At 46.7% G+C, this 22,951-nt stretch overlaps 1 protein-coding gene across 3 annotated transcripts in view; it reads right to left on the bottom strand.

Annotated features, from left to right (window-relative positions):
• The window catches only part of SUPT6H (SPT6 homolog, histone chaperone and transcription elongation factor), an 893,672-nt gene that overhangs the window by 321,149 nt on the left and 549,572 nt on the right, over positions 1–22,951 (bottom strand). For all 3 annotated transcript variants that reach the window (XM_069226188.1, XM_069226189.1, XM_069226190.1), the window contains exons 21-23: positions 21,553–21,688; positions 20,934–21,071; positions 13,696–13,863 (exon numbers count right to left, since the gene is read on the bottom strand). In XM_069226188.1, the coding sequence (XP_069082289.1) occupies positions 13,696–13,863; positions 20,934–21,071; positions 21,553–21,688 (442 nt within the window). The remainder of the gene's footprint in view (positions 1–13,695; positions 13,864–20,933; positions 21,072–21,552; positions 21,689–22,951) is intronic.

The following is a 22,951-nucleotide window of genomic DNA, read 5'->3' as shown; positions in this document are numbered from 1 at the left end:
ATACAATATCTTGTGTGGAGGCATTTAGTGGCATAATTTGATTGGTGTGACAGTAGCAAACAAATCTTTTCCATTTGTTTGCGTAACAATGTCTTGTTGTAGGTTTTCTCGCTTGTTTAATGACCTCCACACACTCTTGTGAAAGGTTTAAATGTCCGAATTTTAAGACTTCAGGAGCCAGATTGCTAGATTGAGCGATGCTGGATTTGGGTGTCTGATTTGTTGTTTGTGTTGTGTTAACAGATCTGGTCTGTTTGGTAGTTTGATGTGGGGTACTACTCATAAGTCCAACAGTGTTGTGTACCACGGTTGGCGAGCCCAGGTTGGTGCTATGAGTATTAGTTTGAGTTTGTTTTGACTCAGTTTGTTGACCAGATAAGGAATGAGCGGGAGAGGGGGAAAAGCGTAAGCAAATATCCCTGACCAACTCATCCATAGAGCATTGCCCTTGGACTGAGGGTGTGGGTACCTGGACGCGAAGTTTTGGCATTTTGCTTTTTCTTTTGTTGCAAATAGGTCTATGTTTGGTGTTCCCCAGCGGTGGAAGTGATCCTGTAGGATCTGGGGATGTATTTCCCATTCGTGAGTTTGCCGTTGATCTCGACTGAGATTGTCGGCTAACTGATTCTGAATGCCTGGTATGTACTGTGCTATTCGGCGATCGTTGTTGTGAATTGCCCAATGCCAAATCCTTTGTGCTAAGAGACACAGTTGTGACGAATGTGTCCCCCCGTTTGCTGAGATAATACATTGTTGTCATATTGTCTGTCTTGACAAGAATGTGTTTGTGGGCTATTAGTGCTTGAAACGCTTTTAATGCTAGAAATACCGCTAGCAGTTCCAAGTGATTTATGTGAAGTAGTTTTTGTTGATTGTCCCATTGACCTTGTATGTTGTGATTGTTGAGGTGTGCTCCCCACCCAACCATGGAAGCATCTGTTGTGATAATAGTGTGAGGCACTGGGTCTTGGAATGGCCGTCCTTTGTTTAAATTTATAGGGTTCCACCATTGAAGCAAAGAGTGTGTTTGGCAGTCTATCAACACTAGATCTTGTAGTTGAACCTGTGCTTGCGTCCATTCTTTTGCTAGGCACTGTTGTAAGGGCCGTATATGTAGTCTTGCGTTTGGGACAATGGCTATGCATGAGGACATCATGCCTAGTAGTTTCATTACAAACATTACCGTGTAGTGCTGGTTTGGTTGTATGCTTGATCTTACATTTTGGAACGACTGGACTCTTTGTGGACTTGGAGTGGCAATTGCTCTTTGTGTGTTGTGTTGCTCCCAAGTATTGTTGTATTTGGGATGGTTGCAGATGTGATTTTAGGTAATTTATAGAGAACCCTTGTAAAGAAATGGCTTCCTGTTGCAGTTACCCCCCACTTTTTGCTTGATACTGATGCTGACTTGACTGAGAAGTGTGCTGGGACCCTGCTAACCAGGCCCCAGCACCAGTGTTCTTTCACCTAAAAAGTACCATTGTTTCCACAATTGGCACAACCCTGGCACCTAGGTAAGTCCCTTGTAACTGGTACCCCTGGTACCAAGGGCCCTGATGCCAGGGAAGGTCTCTAAGGGCTGCAGCATGTCTTATGCCACCCTAGGGACCCCTCACTCAGCACAGACACACTGCTTGCCAGCTTGTGTGTGCTGGTGGGGAGAAAATGACTAAGTCGACATGGCACTCCCCTCAGGGTGCCATGCCAACCTCACACTGCCTGTGGCATAGGTAAGTCACCCCTCTAGCAGGCCTTACAGCCCTAAGGCAGGGTGCACTATACCACAGGTGAGGGCATATGTGCATGAGCACTATGCCCCTACAGTGTCTAAGCAAAACCTTAGACATTGTAAGTGCAGGGTAGCCATAAGAGTATATGGGCTGGGAGTCTGTCAAAAACGAACTCCACAGCTCCATAATGGCTACACTGAAAACTGGGAAGTTTAGTATCAAACTTCTCAGAATAATAAACCCACACTGATGCCAGTGTTGGATTTATTAAAAAATGCACACAGAGGGCATCTTAGAGATGCCCCCTGTATTTTACCCAATTGTTCAGTGCAGGACTGACTGGTCTCTGCCAGCCTGCCGCTTAGAGACGAGTTTCTGACCCCATGTGGTGAGGCCCTTTGTGCTCTCTGGGGACAGAAACAAAAGCCTGCTCTGGGTGGAGGTGCTTCACACCTCCCCCCTGCAGGAACTGTAACACCTAGCAGTGAGCCTCAAAGGCTCAGGCTTCGTGTTACAATGCCCCAGGGCACTCCAGCTAGTGGAGATGCCCGCCCCCTGGACCCAGCCCCCACTTTTGGCGGCAAGTCCAGGGGAGATAATGAGAAAAACAAGGAGGAGTCACTGGCCAGTCAGGACAGCCCCTAAGGTGTCCTGAGCTGAGGTGACACTGACTTTTAGAAATCCTCCATCTTGTAGAAGGAGGATTCCCCCAATAGGGATAGGAATGTGACCCCCTCACCTTGGGAGGAGGCACAAAGAGGGTGTACCCACCCTCAGGGCTAGTAGCCATTGGCTACTAACCCCCAGACCTAAACACGCCCTTAAATTTAGTATTTAAGGGCTTCCCTGAACCTAAGAATTTAGATTCCTGCAACTTACCTGAAGAAGAAGACTGCTGAGCTGAAAAACCCCTGCAGAGTAAGAACAGAAGACACCAACTGCTTTGGCCCCAGTCCTACCGGCCTGTCTCCTGCCTTCCAAAGAAACCTGCTCCAGCAACGCTTTCCAAGGGACCAGCAACCTCCGAATCCTCTGACGACTGCCCTGCTTCAAGAAAGACTAGAAACTCCCGAGGACAGCGGCACTGCTCCAAAAGAACTGCAACTTTGTTTCAAGTAGCAGATTTAAAGACCCCTGCAACTCCCCGCAAGAAGCGTGAGACTTGCAACACTGCACCCCGCGACCCCGACTCAACTGGTGGAGAAACAACGCTTCAGGGAGGACCCTCCGGCGACTCTACGACTGAGTAACCAAAGTTGTCCCCCCTGAGCCCCCACAGCGACGCCTGCAGAGGGAATCCCCAGGCTCCCCCTGACCGCGACTGTCTAAACTCCATTTCCCGACGGCTGGAAAAGACCCTGCACCCGCAGCCCCCAGCACCTGAAGGATCGGAACTTCTGTGCAGGAGTGACCCCCAGGAGGCCCTCTCCCTTGCCCAGGTGGTGGCTACCCCGAGGAGCCCCCCCCTGCCTGCATCGCTGAAGAGACCCCTTGGTCTCCCATAGGAAACTATTGGAAACCCGACGCGTGTTTGCACACTGCACCCGGCCGCCCCCGCGCTGCTGAGGGTGTACTTTCTGTGTGGACTTGTGTCCCCCCCGGTGCCCTACAAAACCCCCCTGGTCTGCCCTCCGAAGACGCGGGTACTTACCTGCTGGCAGACTGGAACCGGGGCACCCCCCTTCTCTCCATTGAAGCCTATGTGTTTTGGGCACCTCTTTGACCTTTGCACCTGACCGGCCCTGGGCTGCTGGTGTGATAACTTTGGGGTTGCTCTGAACCCCCAACGGTGGGCTACCTTGGACCAAAAACTGAAACCTGTAAGTGACTTACTTACCTGTTAAAACTAACAATACTTTACCTCCCCCAGGAACTGTGAAAATTGCACCAAGTGTCCACTTTTAAAACAGTTATTTGTGTTTTATGTAAAAAGTATACATGCTAATGAAATGATTCAAAGTTCCTAAAGTACTTACCTGCAATACCTTTCAAATGAGATATTACATGTAAAATTTGAACCTGTGGTTCTTAAAATAAACCAAGAAAATATATTTTTCTATAACAAAACCTATTGGCTGGAATTGTCTCTGAGTGTGTGTTCCTCATTTATTGCCTGTGTGTATGTACAACAAATGCTTAACACTACTCCTTTGATAAGCCTACTGCTCGACCACACTACCACAAAATAGAGCATTGGTATTATCTCTTTTTGCCACTATCTTACCTCTAAGGGGAACCCTTGGACTCTGTGCATGCTATTCCTTACTTTGAAATAGCACATACAGAGCCAACTTCCTACAACCCTAGTTTGTGTAGAGTTTCTATGACGTATTGCGTGTGAAATTGACATTGTTGTTGAGTGTTGGCTTTTATTAGCAAGTCGTCCAAATATGGGAATACGTGAATGTGCTGTCTCCTTATGTGCGCTGCTATTACTGCTAGGCATTTTGTGAATACTCTGGGGGCTGTTGCTATCCCGAACGGTAGCACTTTGAATTGGTAATGTTTGCCTTGAATTACAAACCTTAGGTATTTTCTGTGAGAAGTATGGATGGGTATGTGGAAATACGCATTCCTTGAGATCCAGTGTTGTCATGCATTCCCCCTCTTTTAGTAAGGGAACTACGTCTTGAAGTGTTACCATGTGGAAATGATCTGATTTGATGAAGAGATTCAGTGTTCTGAGATCTAGAATAGGCCTTAACGTTTTGTCCTTTTTTGGAATGAGGAAATATAGTGAGTAAACGCCTGTTCCTTTTTGTTGATTGGGTACGAGCTCTATTGCTTGTTTTTGTAACAGTGCTTGGACCTCTATATGTAATAGATCTAAGTGTTGTTGAGACAGTCTGTGCGTTTTTGGTGGCACATCTGGAGGGAATGTTTTGAATTCTATGCAATAACCATGTTGGATAATTGATAGGACCCATGTATCTCTGGTAATGTGTGTCCAATTGTGGCAGTATTTGGTTAGCCTCCCCCCCACTGGTGACAAGTGTTGGGGTGTTGTGACATTGAAGTCACTGCTTGCTAGGGCTTGGTTTGGCGGGCTGGAATTTTCCCCTTCCTCTTGGGAATTGTCCTCTATAGGAACCACAAACCCCCCCCCCCCCTCTGATATTGTGATTGATAGGTGGGTTTTGTTTGGGAGGTGGAAGGTTCAGATGTTTGTTGCCAAAACCCTTCTCTAAATTGTGGCTTCCTAAAAGTGTCTCTGAATTGTGGGGAATAGAGCGCGCCCATGGCTTTGGCCGTGTCCGTGTCTTTTTTCATTTTTTCGATAGCAGTATCGACTTCCGGCCCAAACAACTGTTGTTGGTTAAATGGCATAATTAACACCGCTTGTTGAATTTCTGGTTTGAATCCAGAACTCTGCAGCCATGCATGCCTGCAAATGGTTACAGCTGTGTTGACAGTCCGTGCTGCTGTATCTGCCGTGTCTAGTGCGGACCTTATCTGATTGTTCGATATGGCCTATCCCTCTTCAACTACTTGCTGGGCACATTTTTGGTGTTCCTTGGGCAAGTGCTGTATGATGTCTTGCATCTCGTCCCAGTGTGCCCTGTCGTAGCGTGCAAATAGTGCTTGCGAATTCGCAATTCGCCATTGATTGGCTGCTTGTGATGCCACTCGCTTGTCTGCTGCGTTGAATTTCCGACTTTGTCAGGTGGTGGAGCATCCCCTGACGATTGAGAGTTTGCTCTTTTCCTTGCTGCCCCTACAACCACTAACTTCAGTGTGAGCTGCTGCGTTATAAACACTGGGTCTGTTGGAGGTGGTTTGTACTTCTTTTCGACCCTAGGCGTGATAGCTCTTCCCTTTACAGGCTCTTGGAAGACCTGTTGCACGTGCTTGAGCATGCCCGGTAGCATTGGCAGGCTTTGATAGGATGCGTGGGTGGATGCCAGAGTGTTAAAAAGGAAGTCATCCTCCACTGGCTCAGTGTGCATCGCTACGTTGTGGAACGTAGCTGCCCTGGCTAGTACCTGCGTATATGCAGTACTGTCTTCTGGTGGTGACGGCTTGGTTGGATAATGCTCTGGGCTGTTATCCAATATTGGTTGATCATATAAGTCCCATGCATCAGCATCATCTTGGGTCATCCCAGTATGTGTGGGTGACTGCATTATTGGTGTTCCCACTGGCGACAATTGTGGTGAGTGCAGTGGGGATGGTTGTGGTGAGACCTGTGGTGTTGGTGACTTGTCTCTAACCACTTTGGCCTTTGGTTGCATTTCTGTTTCTTGAAATGCAAGTTTTCTTTTAGATTTGAGTGGAGGTAAGGTCTGAATCTTGCCAGTTTCCTTTTGGATATGTAACCTCAGTTGTCTTTGGTCAGGTTCCTCTATATCCAACTCTTGCTCAAATCTGTGTCTTTCCTTAAGTTGCCTGGAAAGCCCTTGCTCCTCTGTGTATGAGCTTTTTTCGGTACCGAAGTTTCTGACGTGATAGTCTTTTTCGGTTCCAAGGAGCTTTTACGGGGTTTGTTTGATTCGATCACTCTGTGTCGACATTTTTCGGTGCCGGAATCTCGACCGGAGTCGGAAGTCTTCGGCAGCTCTCTGGCCTTTTTCGGTGCCGATGTTTGGTCACCTTCCTTTCGGTGGGTTGAGCCATGGCCTGCTGGCGGTGGCGTCCCCATGGCCTTAAGTTTTTTAGTGTGACCCTGAGTTTGGGACGGGCAGGTTTACTCACGGTATGTTACACCGTCGAGGGTCGTTCACTGTCGGATTCGTCCGAGTCCGTCTCTTGTATGGAGATTCTTTCCTCCTCCTTGACGTCGAGCTGTTCTTTCGGTTTCAACGCCATTTGCAGTCTTCTTGCGCGTCGATCTCTCAAGGTCTTTTTTGATCGAAACGCTCGGCAAGCTTCACAAGTATCCTCTTTGTGTTCAGGTGACAAACACAGATTACAGATCCGGTGCTGGTCTGTATAAGGATACTTTGCGTGACACTTAGGACAGAAACGCAAGGAGGTCCGGTCCTTTAGTCTGGGACGACGGGTGTGTTCGGGCCGACCAGGCCTCGGTGAAGAGTGGAAGCCACGAAGGGCTGCCGAAGCGGTCTTGATGTCGGTGCCGATACACTAACCCTAAACCGTTACCAAGTGATAGCTAAAGTATTGAAAATTAGACGGTATTGTTAACTTTCCAGATTCGAAATACGGAGCGAAGAGGAACACGTCCGAACCTGATGGCGGAAAGAAAACAATCTAAGATTGAGTCGACGCCCATGTGCAATGGAGCTGAAAGGGAGGAGTCACTCGGTCCCGTGACTCAAAAAGACTTCTTCAAAGAAAAACAACTTGTAACACTCCGGACTTGTAACTTGTCCATTCTCAACAACCTGTTGGGCACGTTTCTGGAACTCTTTGGGAAGGTGTTGAATGAGATGTTGCATTCCATCCCAATGTGCCCTGTCGTATCGAGCCAGTAGAGCTTGAGAATTGGCAATTCGCCATTGATTGGCTGCCTGTGCTGCCACCCTCTTGCCTGCTGCATCGAATTTCCGACTTCCCTTGTCGGGCGGTGGTGCGTCTGAGGTTTGGGAGTTTGCCCTTTTCCGGGATGCTCCGACTACCACCGAATCAGGAGTTAATTGTTGTGTGATATATACAAGGTCAGTAGGAGAGGTTTATACTTCTTCTCCACCCTAGGCGTGATGGCTCTGCCTTTTACTGGGTCCTGAAACACTTGTTTGGAGTGTTTTAACATGCCTGGCAGCATTGGCAAGCTTTGGTATTGGCTGTGAGTAGATGACAGGGGGTTGAACAAAAAGTCGTCCTCTTATGGGCTCTGCATGCAATGCTACATTATGGAATGTAGCTGCCCTTGAAACCACCTGCATGTATGCAGTGCTGTCCTCAGGTGGTGACGGCCTTGCCGAGTAGCAATCAGGACTATTGTCTGAGACCGGTGCATCATACAAATCCCATGCATCCGGGTCATCTTGGGTTATCCGCGTGTGTGTTGGTGACTGCATCATGGGGGGTGTTGCTACCGGGGACAGATGTGGCGAATGTGATGGCGATTGCTGTGGCGAGACCCGTGGTGGTGTCTTCTTTAGCCACTTTCGCTTTTGGCTGCATTTCATTTTCTTGGAATGCAAGCTTGTGCTTCATCTTTATTGGAGGAAGAGTTCGGATTCTCCTCGTGTCCTTTTGTATATGCAACCTCCTCTGGGTATGGTCTGTGTAAGGAAATGCCTCCTTGGCATGGTTACCCCCTGACTTTTTGCCTTTGCTGATGCCAAGTTATGATTTGAAAGTGTGCTGAGGCCTGCTAACCAGGCCCCAGCACCAGTGTTCTTTCCCTAACCTGTATCTTTGTTTCCACAATTGCCACACCCTGGCATCCAGGTAAGTCCCTTGTAACTGGTACCCCTGGTACCAAGGGCCCGATGCCAGGGAAGGTCCCTAAGGGCTGCTGCATTTCTTATGCCACCCTGGGGACCACTCACTCAGCACAAGCACACTGCTTGCCAGCTTGTGTGTGCTGGGGGGGATAAAATGACTAAGTCGACATGGCACTCCCCTCAGGGTGCCATGCCAACCTCACTGCCCATGGCATAGATAAGTCACCCCTCTAGCAGGCCTTACAGCCCTAAGGCAGGGTGCACTATACCATAGGTGAGGGCATAGGTGCATGAGCACTATGCCCCTCCAGTGTCTAAGCAAAACCTTGGAAATTGTAAGTGCAGGGTACCCATAAGAGTATATGGTCTGGTAGTCTGTCAAACGCGAACTCCACAGCACCATAATGGCTACACTGAAAACTGGGAAGTTTGGTATCAAACTTCTCAGCACAATTAATGCACACTGATGCCAGTGTACATTTTATTGTGAAATACACCCAGAGGGCATCTTAGAGATGCCCCCTGAAAACATACCTGACTTCCAGTGTGGGCTGACTAGTTTTACCAGCCTGCCACACACCAGACATGTTGCTGGCCACATGGGGAGAGTGCCTTTGTCACTCTGTGGCTAGTAATAAAGCCTGTACTGGGTGGAGGTGCTTCTCACCTCCCCCTGCAGGAACTGTAACACCTGGCGGTGAGCCTCAAAGGCTCACCCCTTTTGTTACAGCACCCCAGGGCATTCCAGTCAGTGGAATTGTCCGCCCCCTCTGGCCACGGCCCCACTTCTGGCAGCAAGGCCGGAGGAGATAATGAGAAAAACAAGGAGTCACTGGCCAGTCAGGACAGCCCCTAAGGGGTCCTGAGCTGAGGTGACTCTGACTTTTAGAAATCCTCCATCTTGCAGATGGAGGATTCCCCCAATAGGGATAGGAATGTGCCCCCCTCCCCTCGGGAGGAGGCACAAAGAGGGTGTACCCACCCCTCAGGGCTAGTAGCCATTGGCTACTAACCCCCCCTCCACCCCCCCCAGACCTAAAAACGCCCTTAAATTTAGTATTTAAGGGCTCCCCAGAACCTAGGAACTCAGATTCCTGCAACCTGAAGATGTAAAGAAGGACTGCTGACCTGAAAACCCTGCAGAGAAGACGGAGACACCAACTGCTTTGGCCCCAGCCCTACCGGCCTGTCTACCCACTTCAAGTAAAACTGCAACAGCGACGCGTTCCCCAGGGTCCAGCGACCTCTGAAGCCTCAGAGGACTACCCTGCATCTAAAAGGACCAAGAACTCCAGAGGACAGCGGCTCTGCTCCAAAGAAGAAACAACTTTGCAACAAATAAACAACTTTAAAAGGACTCCACGTTTCCCGCCGGAAGCGTGAGACTTTGCACTCTGCACCCGACGCCCCTGGCTCGACCTGCGGAGAAACAACACTACAGGGAGGACTCCCCGGCGACTACGACCCTGTGAGTAGCCAGAGTAGAGCCCCCCCAGCGACTCCTGCAGAGGGAATCCAGAGGCCCCCCCCCGACCGCGACTGCCTGCTTCAAAGAACCCGACGCCTGGTAAAGACACTGCACCCGCAGCCCCCAGGACCTGAAGGATCCGACCTCCATTGCAGAAGCGACCCCCAGGTGGCCCTCTCCCTTGCCCAGGTAGTGGCTACCCCGAGGAGCCCCCCCCCCCTTGCCTGCTTCACTGAAGAGACCCCTGGGTCTCCCACTGAACTCCATTGCAAACCCTATGCCTGTTTGCACTCTGCACCCGGCCACCCCTGTGCTGCTGTGGGTGAACTTTTTATGCTGACTAAGGCGACATGGCACTCCCCTCAGGGTGCCATGCCAACCTCACACTGCCCATGGCATAGATAAGTCACCCCTCTAGCAGGCCTTACAGCCCTAAGGCAGGGTGCACTATACCACAGGTGAGGGCATATGTGCATGAGCACTATGCCCCTACAGTGTCTTAGCAAAACCTTAGACATTGTAAGTGCAGGGTAGCCATAAGAGTAAATGGTCTGGGAGTCTGTCATCCACGAACTCCACAGCACCATAATGGCTACACTGAAAACTGTGAAGTTTGGCATCAAACTTCTCAGCACAATAAATGCACACTGATGCCAGTGTACATTTTAATGTAAAATACACCCCAGAGATGCCCCCTGAAACCATATCCGACTTCCAGTGTGGGCTGACTAGCTTTAGCAGCCTGCCACACACCAGACATGTTGCTGGCCAAATGGGGAGAGTGTCTTTGTCACTCTGTGGCTAGTAACAAAGCCTGTACTGGGTGGAGGTGCTTCATGTGCTGAGTGAAGGGTCCCCAGGGTGGCATAAAACATGCTGCAGCCCTTATAGACCTTCCCTGGCATCAGGGCCCTTGGTACCAGGGGTACCAGTTACAAGGGACTTACCTGGATGCCAGGGTGTGCCAATTGTGGACACAAAGGTACAGGTTAGGGAAAGAACACTGGTGCTGGGGCCTGGTAGGCAGGCCTCAGCACACTTTCAAATCATAACTTGGCATCAGCAAAGGCAAAAAGTCAGGGGATAACCATGCCAAGGAGGCATTCCCTTACACTGTATAATAATGTGGAAATTAGCATCTTTTGATCTAGTGCTGATAGAAAGTCTCCATGTTGTAGTAAGGGAAGCACATCTTGGAGTGTGAAAATTTTCTGTTATGATGTAATGATTTAAAGGTCTAAGATAGCCATCTTTCTTCGGTATGAGAAAATAAAGGGAGTGCACACCGGTTCCTTGATGTTGAATACAAACTGGTTCTAAAGCCCCTTTTGCTAGCAAGGACTGTATGTCCTGTTTGAATAGAGTGATGTGATCCTTTGAAAGTTTGTGACTGCGAGGTGGGATGTTTAGAGGTGTGAAAATGAGCTCCAGACAGCAACTATGTTGGATAATATCCAACACCCATTGATCTGTTGTAATTTGTTGCCAATTCTGGAGAAAGAACTGAAGGCACCCTCCTACAGGTGTTTGGTAGTCAGAGGGAATCTGGAGTGAATCACTGTTTAGAAACGGTGGCAGAAGACAGAGTAGGATGTTTTACCTCTACCTCTGTCGTCGTTTCCTCTATATGAGCCCATGTAAAAGCCCCTGTGTGAGGATGCGTGTGGCTGACGTTTACTGTATGATGAAGATATATCACCTGAAGATTTAGAGGCTGACTTGCATTATGGCCTGCAAAAAATAACACAAGAAGCAGGGAGTTAGAGCGCTCCCATGGATTTTGCCACCTCATTGTCTTTTTTCATCTTTTCCAATGCCTGATCTACTTGTGGACTGAAAATATGTTCTTTATCGAATGGTACATTCAATATTGTTTGTTGTACCCCCTGATTGAATCCAGAAATACGTAGCCACACATGCAGGTGCAAAAGGACACTGGTACTGATACCAGAGTCCATAGCACAGTGTATGGAACTGTTGGAAATTGATTATCCCTCGCTTACAATTTCTTCTCCTTTTTTCCTCTACTCCTCAGGGAGGTATTGGAGTGACTGCTCCATTTGAGCCCAGTGGGCACAATCATATCTTGCCAGGAGTCCTTGCATATTAGCTATACGCCAGTGATTTGCCGCTTCAGCAGCCACACGCTTGCCTGAGCCATCAATGAGCTTACTCTCCATACCAGGAGGTGGAGCACCTTGGCAGCTTTGGAATTAGCTCTCTTTCTAGCTAATGACACAACTAGAGAGTCTGCTGGAATCTGATAGGGTCTGAGGGAGAAGCCTTGTATTTTTTCTCCACTCTTAGGGGAAATAATACAGGAGCTAGCTTGGTCCTGAAACATATCGTCCGCATGCCTTAACATTCTCTTGAGCATGGGGAGGTATTGCATGGACTTGTGTGAGGCAGTTACCATCTCAAATGGAAAATAATCCTCTACAGGATCCTTACGGAGGGGTACCTGATGATATGTAGCTGCCCTCCCCACTAACTCTTGAAAATAAGTGGTGTCATCAGGTGGTGAAGGTCTAGCTAGGTAAGCCTCTACATCTGTATCAGTGTAGGTGTCTACGTCATACTGCGACCAAGGGTCTATGTCACCTTGAAAGTGTTCTGTGTCATCCCGTGTCTTGAGTATCATGGAAGGAATGAGGTGAGCCTTGTGGGGAAATATCCAAAGGATCACCCTGAGAGTGCTGTGGAAAAGGAGTTTGTGGCAGTGGTGGGGTGACTGGTGAAAAAAAATTAGGCAGAGGTGGCGGAGCATCTTCCAAATCCTTGTCCATTATCCTTTGTTTAAGTGGAGGCCTTGGCGCTTCTAAGGCTGCCTCAAAAGTAAGCCGATGCTTGGAGGAAGTGGAAACAGCAGTTTTGACCAGAACTCTCTATGCAGCTGGATATGAAGCTGCAACTGCTTAACTTGGAGCTGTTGCTTCAGCTTTTGAAGAATCGGCTGTGGTGGTGTTTTCGAGTCAGAGTGATTTGGGATCAAGTTTTTTTTGGTGTCTAAGTGCTTTTAATTTTTGGCACCAAAATTGTCGGGAGTCGAGGGAAGGCACGCTTTTTGACGCTGAAACAGTGGGTGCTGAGTGGGATGTAGAAGGTTTTGGAGCCAAAGCTGATGGTGTTTGACTCAGGATGGAAGCAGATATCTTCCTTTTAGGTTTTGGTGCAAAGTCTGAGGGCTGGGGCATCAGAAAAAGTATTTCGATGCCTGCCAGGGCCAGAAGGCAGTGGTAAGCTCGGTCACCTTTGCTTCTGAACTGGTGAGTTTTTTTGAGTGGAGCTGGGGGTTGTTTACTCACTTTTTGTTGACCTGGAGGACTTTCCTGCATTCCGAGACTGATTCCGGCCTCCAAGTCTTTGTTGAAAAACACCTCCTCTTTGGCAGCGGAAGCCTCCTGGATGTCCAGCTTCTGCTTTGTGTCAGACATGGTGTCTTGGACACCGAAGATGTCGGGCGTCTCCTCAATTTCCTGCCTCTGCATTTCTCGGCGACAAGCTATTTGTCTCGCAGAGTCTACTTCAACAGGAACGACTGCCAGGCATCACAGTCTTCTTCCCTGTGTTCCAGCGACAAGCAGAGGTTACAGATCCGATGTTGATCTGTCCAAGGGAATTAGGAGTGACACTTCAAACAGAAACTGAAAGACGTTCATTCCATCAGGCTTTTATTCTCCTAGGTGTATGATGGACAAAACGGCCATCCAAAAGGCCTCGCCCTGAGGTCCTCAGTCAGTAGAGTTAGATAAACCAAAGATTTCTTCGATTCTGGAACACAAAAGTATCAAGAAAAAAACTTGATTGGTAAAAATATCAATGGGGTTAGAGAGGTTTTCCCGAACGGAAGAGACGCCATACAGTCGAAAACCCGAGTTCAGAGAAAACGCAACCAGATAGCGGCCAGAAACAATCTGAAGATGGAATCAAGGACTGTGCACATTGCCAGCAAGAGGAGTCACTCTACCTCGTGACTCTAAAGACTTTTTGAACAAAAACAACTTGCAACCTTCCGGACCCAAAACTAGATGGCGGAAGTAGGCAGAGCATGTGCATCTACAGCAACACCAATAATTCTCTTCAGAAGCCAAGCCAGCAGGAAAAGAATTTCCACCACCAGAGACTAGAAAGATCCAGCCGTTCTTACCTTAAGCAGGTGAGACCCTTTACGGGGCCCCAAGCCACACACATACTGGATAAGTGTCTGGGTGTAAGGGTGAGCAATGGCACGGTTGACATCCACTCCCACCTCACTGACACGGTTTATGAATTCACAGTACAGAGAATCCAGGAGTTCCTCCTTTGTGACATGTTCCTAGGAAAGGGGAAAAGGAACAGCAGAATTAGAAGTGAAACCTGTCCAGCCTTACAATTATCTATACAGTAGAATAAACTGGAGGCCTAAAAGAGAAATATATTATTTCTATCACTTGTGGAATCAATTCCTTTGAAAGTGGATTGGCAGAAGAGTCCCGCAAAAAATGTAGGTACTCAAGTTTAGATGAAAGCACTACACCTAATTGAAGCAGACTTGTCTAAAAAACACAAAAGTGCCATGAAAAATGATTTATTTATTGTTAATTCTATATAGCAGTATTTTTACTCAGACTACTAAAAATGCGATGGCAAAAAGCAGTTTCTACATTGTACCAATGGAGAGAAGTTAACAGGTCTACATAAAGTAAATAATACTAACCATCCCCCAAGCCAAATCATTCCTTTCACAAACGTTAGTACAGTAGTTCTCCATTCTATGTATTCTGCCTAAAACACAAAACTCTCACCCATTGCTTTGACTCAACTGCTTTCCTCATCTTTCTACTTATTTGATGCTGACATCAGTGTGCAAATTCTACAGTGCTCAATAGATGACAGAGTTCCAAAAAAAAAAAAAGCTAACAAATTTTGAAGTTTGAAGGGTGATGTTTGCCTCTTACAAGTTTTACCACCAAGTGATCCACTTGTGTAGTAGTTTCAAGGAAACGCATATGGTGCACAGCAGCAGATACATAGACTGGAGTTACAGATTAAAAGGTCACATCTTTACTAGAATGATACATAATGAAAATGTCACTTACCCAGTGTACATCTGTTCGTGGCATCAGTCGCAGTAGATTCGCATGTTTTGCAATAGCTCGCCATCTGGTGTTGGGCCGGAGTGTTACAAGTTGTTTTTCTTCGAAGAAGTCTTTCGAGTCACGGGACCGAGTGACTCCTCCTTTTGTTTCCATTGCGCATGGGCGTCGACTCCATCTTCGATTGTTTTTCCCCGCAGAGGGTGAGGTAGGAGTTGAATTGTAGTAATAGTGCCCATGCAATGGAGTGACTAAGTATGCACCTATTTAAGGTTGAGATGATACATATATAAATAATTGAAGGTAACTTCCAAACTGCTACAGGCTCCCGGGGAGGCGGGTGGGCACATGCGAATCTACTGCGACTGATGCCACGAACAGATGTACACTGGGTAAGTGACATTTTCAGTTCGATGGCATCTGTCGCTGTAGATACGCATGTTTTGCATAGACTAGTAAGCAGTTATCTCCCCAAAAGCGGTGGATCAGCCTGTAGGAGTGGAAGTAGTCTGAAATAATGTTCTTAGTACGGCTTGACCTACTGTGGCTTGTTGTGCGGATAACACGTCTACACAGTAGTGCTTGGTGAATGTGTGAGGCGTAGACCATGTGGCTGCCTTACATATTTCTTGCATTGGGATGTTTCCTAGAAAGGCCATGGTAGCACCTTTCTTTCTGGTTGAGTGTGCCCTTGGTGTAATGGGCAGCTGTCGTTTAGCTTTAAGGTAGCAGATTTGGATGCATTTAACTATCCATCTGGCTATACCTTGTTTTGATATTGGGTTTCCTGCATGAGGTTTTTGAAATGCAATAAATAGTTGTTTAGTCTTTCTGATGTTTTTTGTTCTGTCAATGTAATACATCAATGCTCTTTTGACATCTAATGTATGTAGTGCCCTTTCAGCTACGGTATCTGGCTGTGGAAAGAACACTGGAAGTTCCACTGTTTGATTTAGATGGAACGGTGAAATAACCTTTGGCAAAAATTTAGGATTGGTCCTTAGGACGACCTTATTCTTGTGTAGTTGTATAAAAGGTTCCTGTATTGTAAACGCTTGAATCGCGCTTACTCTTCTTAGGGAAGTAATGGCGATGAGAAATGCCACCTTCCAGGTTAGGAACTGTATGTCGCAGGAGTGCATGGGTTCAAAAGGTGGACCCATAAGTCTAGTTAGGACAACATTTAGGTTCCATGAAGGAACAGGAGGTGTTCTTGGTGGTATAATTCTCCTAAGGCCCTCCATGAATGCTTTAATGACTGGTATCTTATATAGGGAAGTTGAATAGGCAGTCTGCAGGTATGCAGATATTGCTGCAAGGTGTATTTTAATGGAAGAGAAAGCCAGGTTAGATTTTTGTAAGTGAAGCAAGTAACCCACTACATGTTCTGGAGTTGTGTGTAATGGTTGTATTTGATTAATATGGCAGTAGCAAACAAACCTCTTCCATTTACTTGCATAGCAGTGCCTGGTGGATGGCCTTCTGGCTTGTTTTATGACTTCCATACATTCTTGGGTAAGTTGTAAGTGCCCGAATTCTAGGATTTCAGGAGCCAGATTTCTAGATTCAGCGATGCTGGATCTGGGTGTCTGATCTTTTGGTTGTGCTGTGTCAACAGATCTGGCCTGTTGGGCAATTTGATGCAGGGTACTACTGATAGGTCTAGCAGCTTTGTGTACCAGGGTTGCCTTGCCCAAGTTGGTGCTATCAATATGAGTTTGAGTTTGTTTTGACTGAGTTTGTTTACCAGGTAAGGAAGGAGAGGGAGAGGAGGAAAAGCGTAAGCAAATATCCCTGACCAGTTCATCCATAGGGCATTGCCTTGGGACTGTTTGTGTGGGTATCTGGATGCGAAGTGTTGGCATTTTGCGTTCTCCCTTGTCGCAAACAAGTCTATCTGAGGTGTTCCCCAGAGTTTGAAATAAGTGTTCAGGATTTGGGGGTGAATTTCCCATTCGTGGACCTGTTGGTGATCTCGAGAGAGATTGTCTGCGAGTTGATTTTGGATCCCTGGTATAAATTGTGCTATTAGGCGAATTTGGTTGTGAATTGCCCAACGCCAAATCTTTTGTGCTAGCAGGCTTAACTGCGTGGAGTGCGTCCCCCCTTGCTTGTTTAGATAATACATTGTTGTCATGTTGTCTGTTTTGACGAGAATGTATTTGTGAACTATGATTGGTTGGAAAGCTTTTAGTGCTTAAAAAACTGCTAGAAGTTCTAGGTGATTTATATGCAGTTTTGTTTGATGTACGTTCCATTGTCCTTGTATGCTGTGTTGATCGAGGTGTGCTCCCCACCCTGTCATGGAAGCATCTGTTGTTATTACGTATTGTGGCACTGGGTCTTGGAAAGGCCGCCCTTTGTTTAAATTTATGTTGTTCCACCACAGAAGCGAGAGGTAAGTTTGGCGGTCTATTAACACCAGATCTAGAAGGTGACCCTGTGCTTGTGACCATTGTGATGCTAGGCACTGTTGTAAGGGCCTCATGTGCAGTCTTGCGTTTGGGACAATGGCTATGCATGAAGACATCATGCCTAGGAGTTGTAGTACCATCTTTGCGTGTATTCTTTGTGTTGGATACATGCGTTGTATGATGGTGTTGAAATTTCGAATTCTTTGTGGACTTGGAGTGGCTACTCCTTTTGATGTGTCTATTATGGCTCCTAGGTATTGTTGTACCTTGCGCGGCAGAATTTTGGATTTTGTGAAATTGACGGTGAACCCTAGTTTGAAGAGGGTTTGTATGATATGATTTGTGTGATTTGAGCACTGTATTAACGAATGGGCCTTGATTAGCCAGTCGTCTAGATATGGGAACACATGTATTTGCTGCCTTCTTATGTGTGCAGCGACTACCGCTAGACACTTGGTAAAGACTCTTGGTGCGGTAGTTAATCCGAAAGGCAGTACCTTGAATTGGTAATGTATTCCCTTGAATACAAACCTTAGGTATTTCCTGTGCGATGGGTGTATTGGTATATGGAAATAAGCATCCTTGAGGTCTAAAGTTGCCATGTAGTCGTGTAGTTTTAGCAATGGCAATACTTCTTGTAGTGTGACCATGTGAAAGTGGTCTGATTTGATGAAAGTGTTCACTACTCTGACGTCTAGGATTGGTCTCAGCGTTTTGTCCTTCTTTGGTATCAGAAAGTACAGTGAGTAAACTCCTGTGTTTATTTGTGTGTTTGGCACTAATTCGATTGCATTCTTTTGCAATAGTGCCTGCACTTCTATCTCCAGGAGATTGGAATGGTGTGTTGTCAAATTTTGTGCTTTTGGTGGTATGTTTGGAGGGAATTGTAGAAATTCTATGCAATAACCATGTTGGATAATTGCTAGAACCCAAGTGTCTGTAGTGATTTCCTCCCATGCTTTGTAATAATGACTTATTCTTCCCCCCACTGGTGTTGTGTGGAGGGGGTGAGTGACATGTGAGTCACTGTTTAGTAGTAGGGGTTTTGGGGCTCTGAAATCTTCCTCTATTTCTAGGGAATTGCCCTCCTCTATATTGTCCCCGAAAACCTCCTCTATACTGTCCCTGGTAACTGGACGGTGTTGCTTGTGAGGTGCTGGCTTGTGTGCTCTGACCCCGAAACCCCCCTTGAAAGGGTGTTTTACGGAATGTGCTGTAATTCCCTCTGCTCTGCGGGGAGTAGAGTGCGCCCATGGCTTTGGCAGTGTCTGTATCTTTTTTGAGTTTCTCAATCGCTGTGTCCACTTCTGGACCAAACAGTTCTTTTTCATTAAAAGGCATATTGAGAACTGCTTGTTGAATCTCTGGTTTAAATCCAGACGTTCGGAGCCATGCATGCCTTCTGATAGTTACAGATGTATTAATTGTCCGTGCAGCTGTATCTGCAGCGTCCATGGAGGAGCGGATCTGGTTGTTGGAAATGGTCTGTCCCTCCTCAACCACTTGTTTTGCCCTATTTTGGAAGTCCTTGGGCAGATGTTCAATGAGATGTTGCATCTCGTCCCAGTGGGCTCTGTCATAGCGCGCAAGTAGTGCCTGGGAGTTCGCGATGCGCCACTGGTTTGCAGCTTGTGCTGCGACTCTTTTACCAGCTGCATCGAACTTGCGGCTTTCTTTATCTGGGGGTGGTGCATCTCCAGATGTGTGAGAGTTGGCCCTTTTCCTAGCTGCTCCTACAACGACAGAGTCTGGTGGCAGCTGTGTAGTGATGAAAACCGGGTCTGTAGGAGGCGCCTTATACTTTTTTTCCACCCTTGGTGTGATTGCCCTACTTTTGACCGGCTCCTTAAAGATTTCTTTCGCGTGCCGGAGCATACTAGGGAGCATAGGTAGGCTTTGGTATGAGCTGTGGGTGGAGGAGAGTGTGTTGAATAAAAAATCATCCTCGACCTGTTCTGAGTGGAGGCTTACGTTGTGAAATTGTGCTGCTCTAGCCAAAACTTGAGAATACGCGGTGCTGTCTTCTGGTGGAGATGGCTTCGTAGGGTATGCCTCCGGACTGTTATCTGACACTGGGGCGTCGTATAGGTCCCATGCGTCTTGATCTTGGTCACCCTGGCTTATGGTGGTGTGAGCTGGGGAGTGTGATGGAGTTCGTGCTGGTGAGACGTTAAGCACGGGCGGAGGAGAGGGTGGTGGGGTAACTCTTTTCACCACTTTTGGTTGTGGTGTCTGTTCAGTTTGGAACTCCAACCTTCTCTTTCTTCTAATGGGGGGAAGGGTGCTTATTTTTCCTGTCCCCTGCTGTATGAAGATACGCTTTTGCGTATGGTCCACATCAGTTGATTGTAGCTCTTCCTCAAACCTATGCTTTTGCATTTGGGAGGTTAGCGAGTGCTCTTCTGTATAAGAGCCTGAAGCTGGGTCGCTTGCAGTTTGTTTCGGCACCGAAACCTTGTCTGCGTGTTTTTTCGGCTCCGAGGTGACTTTTTTCTTTTTCGGGGCCGAAACCTCTCGGCGTCGATCTTCTTCGGTGCCGCTGTCTCGGCGTCGAGCCGTGTCCACACCGGCATCTCGGTGTCGAGGCTTGTCTCCAGCACTTTCTCGGTCCCGAGAAGGCTGCGTGCCAGTGTCTCGACCGGAGTCGGACGATCTCGGAACTGTTTGGGCCTTTTTCGGTGCCGACGGTCGGTCACCGAATTTATGGGTGGAGCCATGGCCTGATGGCAGTGGCGTCCCCTGGGCCTTGTAAATTTTCCTCTGTGTGGTTTTCGACGTCTTACTCACGGTTTGTGTATCGTCGAATCCTTCGGAGTCTGATTCTTGGATCGAGAAGGTACCTTCCTCTTCCTGCTCCTCGAACTCTCGGTGGGCTGTCGGCGCGGACGCCATCTGAAGTCTTCTGGCTCGACGGTCTCTGAGTGTCTTTCGGGACCGGAACGCACGACAGGCCTCACAAGTGTCTTCACTGTGCTCAGGCGACAGGCACAGGTTACAGACCAAGTGTTGGTCTGTGTAGGGGTATTTATTGTGGCATTTGGGGCAGAAACGGAACGGGGTCCGTTCCATCGGCGTTCTTCAGCACGCGGTCGGGCCGACCAGGCCCCGACGGGGGATCGAAAAACTACCCCGAAGGGCACCGGAGCTCTTCGATCTTCGATGCGGTGTTGAATCTAAGTACGCCGATCCCGAACGCAACAATACCGACGAAAATCTTCAGAAATTAGCTAATTTTCCGTTCCGAAACTCGGAGCGACAGGAACACGTCCGAACCCGATGGCGGAAAAAAAACAATCGAAGATGGAGTCGACGCCCATGCGCAATGGAGACAAAAGGAGGAGTCACTTGGTCCCGTGACTCGAAAGACTTCTTCGAAGAAAAACAACTTGTAACACTCCGGCCCAACACCAGATGGCGAGCTATTGCAAAACATGCGTATCTACAGTGACAGATGCCATCGAACCAGGGCTTTTCAATGTGATATGACCACTGCCAGACATCTGGCACTCTAAGTTACTGGTTAAAGCAATAACATAGTCGGCAACTCCGGTTTCAGGAACATCCTGCATATTTAAAAATCTCTCAATTGTTGTCTTATATGGGCAAATCAGAGTGTGAGGATATGCTTGTCTTTCTGAATATACTAGCTGATGTGTACAGGGCCTTTGCTATCAACTGAAAAATCTTCCAAGAATGGAAAAGCCACGCATTCTCAGCAACGTGTGAAACCAGGTATGCATCGAAGTTTTCTTTTGAGCTCACGAAGGGCTGTTACTGAATGGTGTTGGTAGTGATAATTCTTGATGTTAAAAAAATAAATAAAACAAAAAGTATGGACAACTGTCTGAAAAAATTGTGGTTGGGATGTAATCAGCATAGATGGTGCTTGAGGTTACCTGAAGTGGATGAAGTTTCAAACACATGATATCTTCGTCAGCACCGCATACTGCAGAAAACTCAATCAATGGGTCCTGAATACGCCGAGCGATGGAAACGGCCTGCCGCAATATTGGTGGGTAATCACGGAACTCAGTCTGTAATTGGAGGTGTTAAGTAGAACACAAAAGTCAGTGGTCATACAAGAACACAAAATATCAGAACTTAAGGGGGAAATATGCGGGCTAAACGATTTCTCGCAAATTATGTTTACTAAACAATTTTTAAAAAGCTGCTACCCCTTTTTCCAATGGAACTAGCCAACCACGTCCATTTCTCCTCATATTTTAAGCCAGCACTGATTTATAGACAAATTAAAATACAATATTACTGACCATCACTTCTTCAGAATGCTCAACGAGGAGCAAAAAAATGCGCAATAGCATTTCGATTGCTACCACATTTTATACAAACTATTTTCTAAATACTTCTTTTGAATCTATAAACATTGAAAGTGCTGGATGGCCTTGCCTAGCAAGGAATTTATAAGGGATTGTATGACACTGCATAAATCACTGTAGGATTGTAAAAAACAAATTTGGATTAAAGTGGTGTTGTAAATGCTGATAATTAACATACCTCTGATTTCTTACTGTTCATGTAGAGGTGAGCCAACTCATTGTCGACCAACTCCACCCCAATTGAGGAAATCTGCTGACCCTGATCCAGCTCCTGCACAATTCGTTTTACATCCTCGATCATCATCAGGGCATCTCTGCAGGAATGTCCCAGAAAAAGAAAGAAAGAAATGACACAAACACTTCCTTAGGGAACAACGGCTGTGTCTGCCCCCGTCAAACCTATGGAAGCTTTACATCCTAGAAAATATATCTGGAGAGAACACTTCAGAATGCAAAAGTTCCATTAATAATAAAAAGTAAAGCACACGGAACACTGGGGAGTGTCCACTCAGGAGAGAGAAGAACATTATAACATATTTAAAGACTACTAAAGCAAAAAGCTTGCATAGTAAGAGGCTGCTGCAGAACAGCATCATGATTGTAACACAAGCAATCAAATATTACTAGTTTTTTTCTGGTAGCACAGTGACAGAGATAGAGTTACCCAGATATCTATGTGACTACTCCAACAGCAACTTAAAGGCACACATTTTCAATGAAGAGTACACCATGACCCTTGACGAAATTCCACAACTGTGCAGGATTCAATTATTCTCAAAAGGGGGTGGCCTGAACCATTTTTAAAAGAACTTTGACTTATTACATAACTGATATGACTTCTTCTGGGGACACATTATTAAATCTTTATTACACACAATAAAGCGTCTCATTATTGGTGTCAACCTTTCTTTAAAGGACTTGCGACTTATCATAATTAACGGCCCCAATATCTTCTCTACAAAGTTCACAACATACTATACTGAAATCAAAACGCCATTTTATTCAACATTAAAAGTTAAAATCATCAAGAACATCTTTCTATTATCTCGTTATGATCACAGTTTTTTTAATTTCCAGTCCTTTATTACACAATATACACCAATAATGACATAGCGCTATTGGGTGTTGTAAAGATTTAATAATCCAGCCATTCCAGCCATGCAGGATCAATGCCACCAATGTTCTGAAGAAACTGAGAATCAAGAATGCTCAAGGAGGCATTTGGTACAGAACGGATGTCAACAATAAAAACAAAGCTCACAACTAAGATGCTTGTGTCTGCAAGTCAGTCTGACACAATACTTTAACAGTAGCATTTGAGGCCACCTGCCTTTATTGTCAGTGGATAAAACCATGAAGAGTACCAGATCCAAAACAGAATCAATCTCAGGCTGGTCGTGGGTCAGGACCGCTTCAACCAATTAAACTCATCTCCCTTGCATTCTCCAAATGTTGTTGTCCTGCATCAGTACACTCTGACTGGGCTTCTCAAAGTTCGTTAAAGACAATGTTCATTACAGTCAACTATCTTTGGTTACCTTCTTAACCATGTTCTAAATGAAAAAAACTGTGCCTCT

Source organism: Pleurodeles waltl, chromosome 3_1 (genome assembly GCF_031143425.1).
Source record: "Pleurodeles waltl isolate 20211129_DDA chromosome 3_1, aPleWal1.hap1.20221129, whole genome shotgun sequence".
In the NCBI taxonomy this organism is placed as follows: Eukaryota; Metazoa; Chordata; class Amphibia; order Caudata; family Salamandridae; genus Pleurodeles; species Pleurodeles waltl.
Note: the sequence above shows the minus strand (reverse complement) of the source record. Positions and strands in the feature narration are given on the sequence as shown.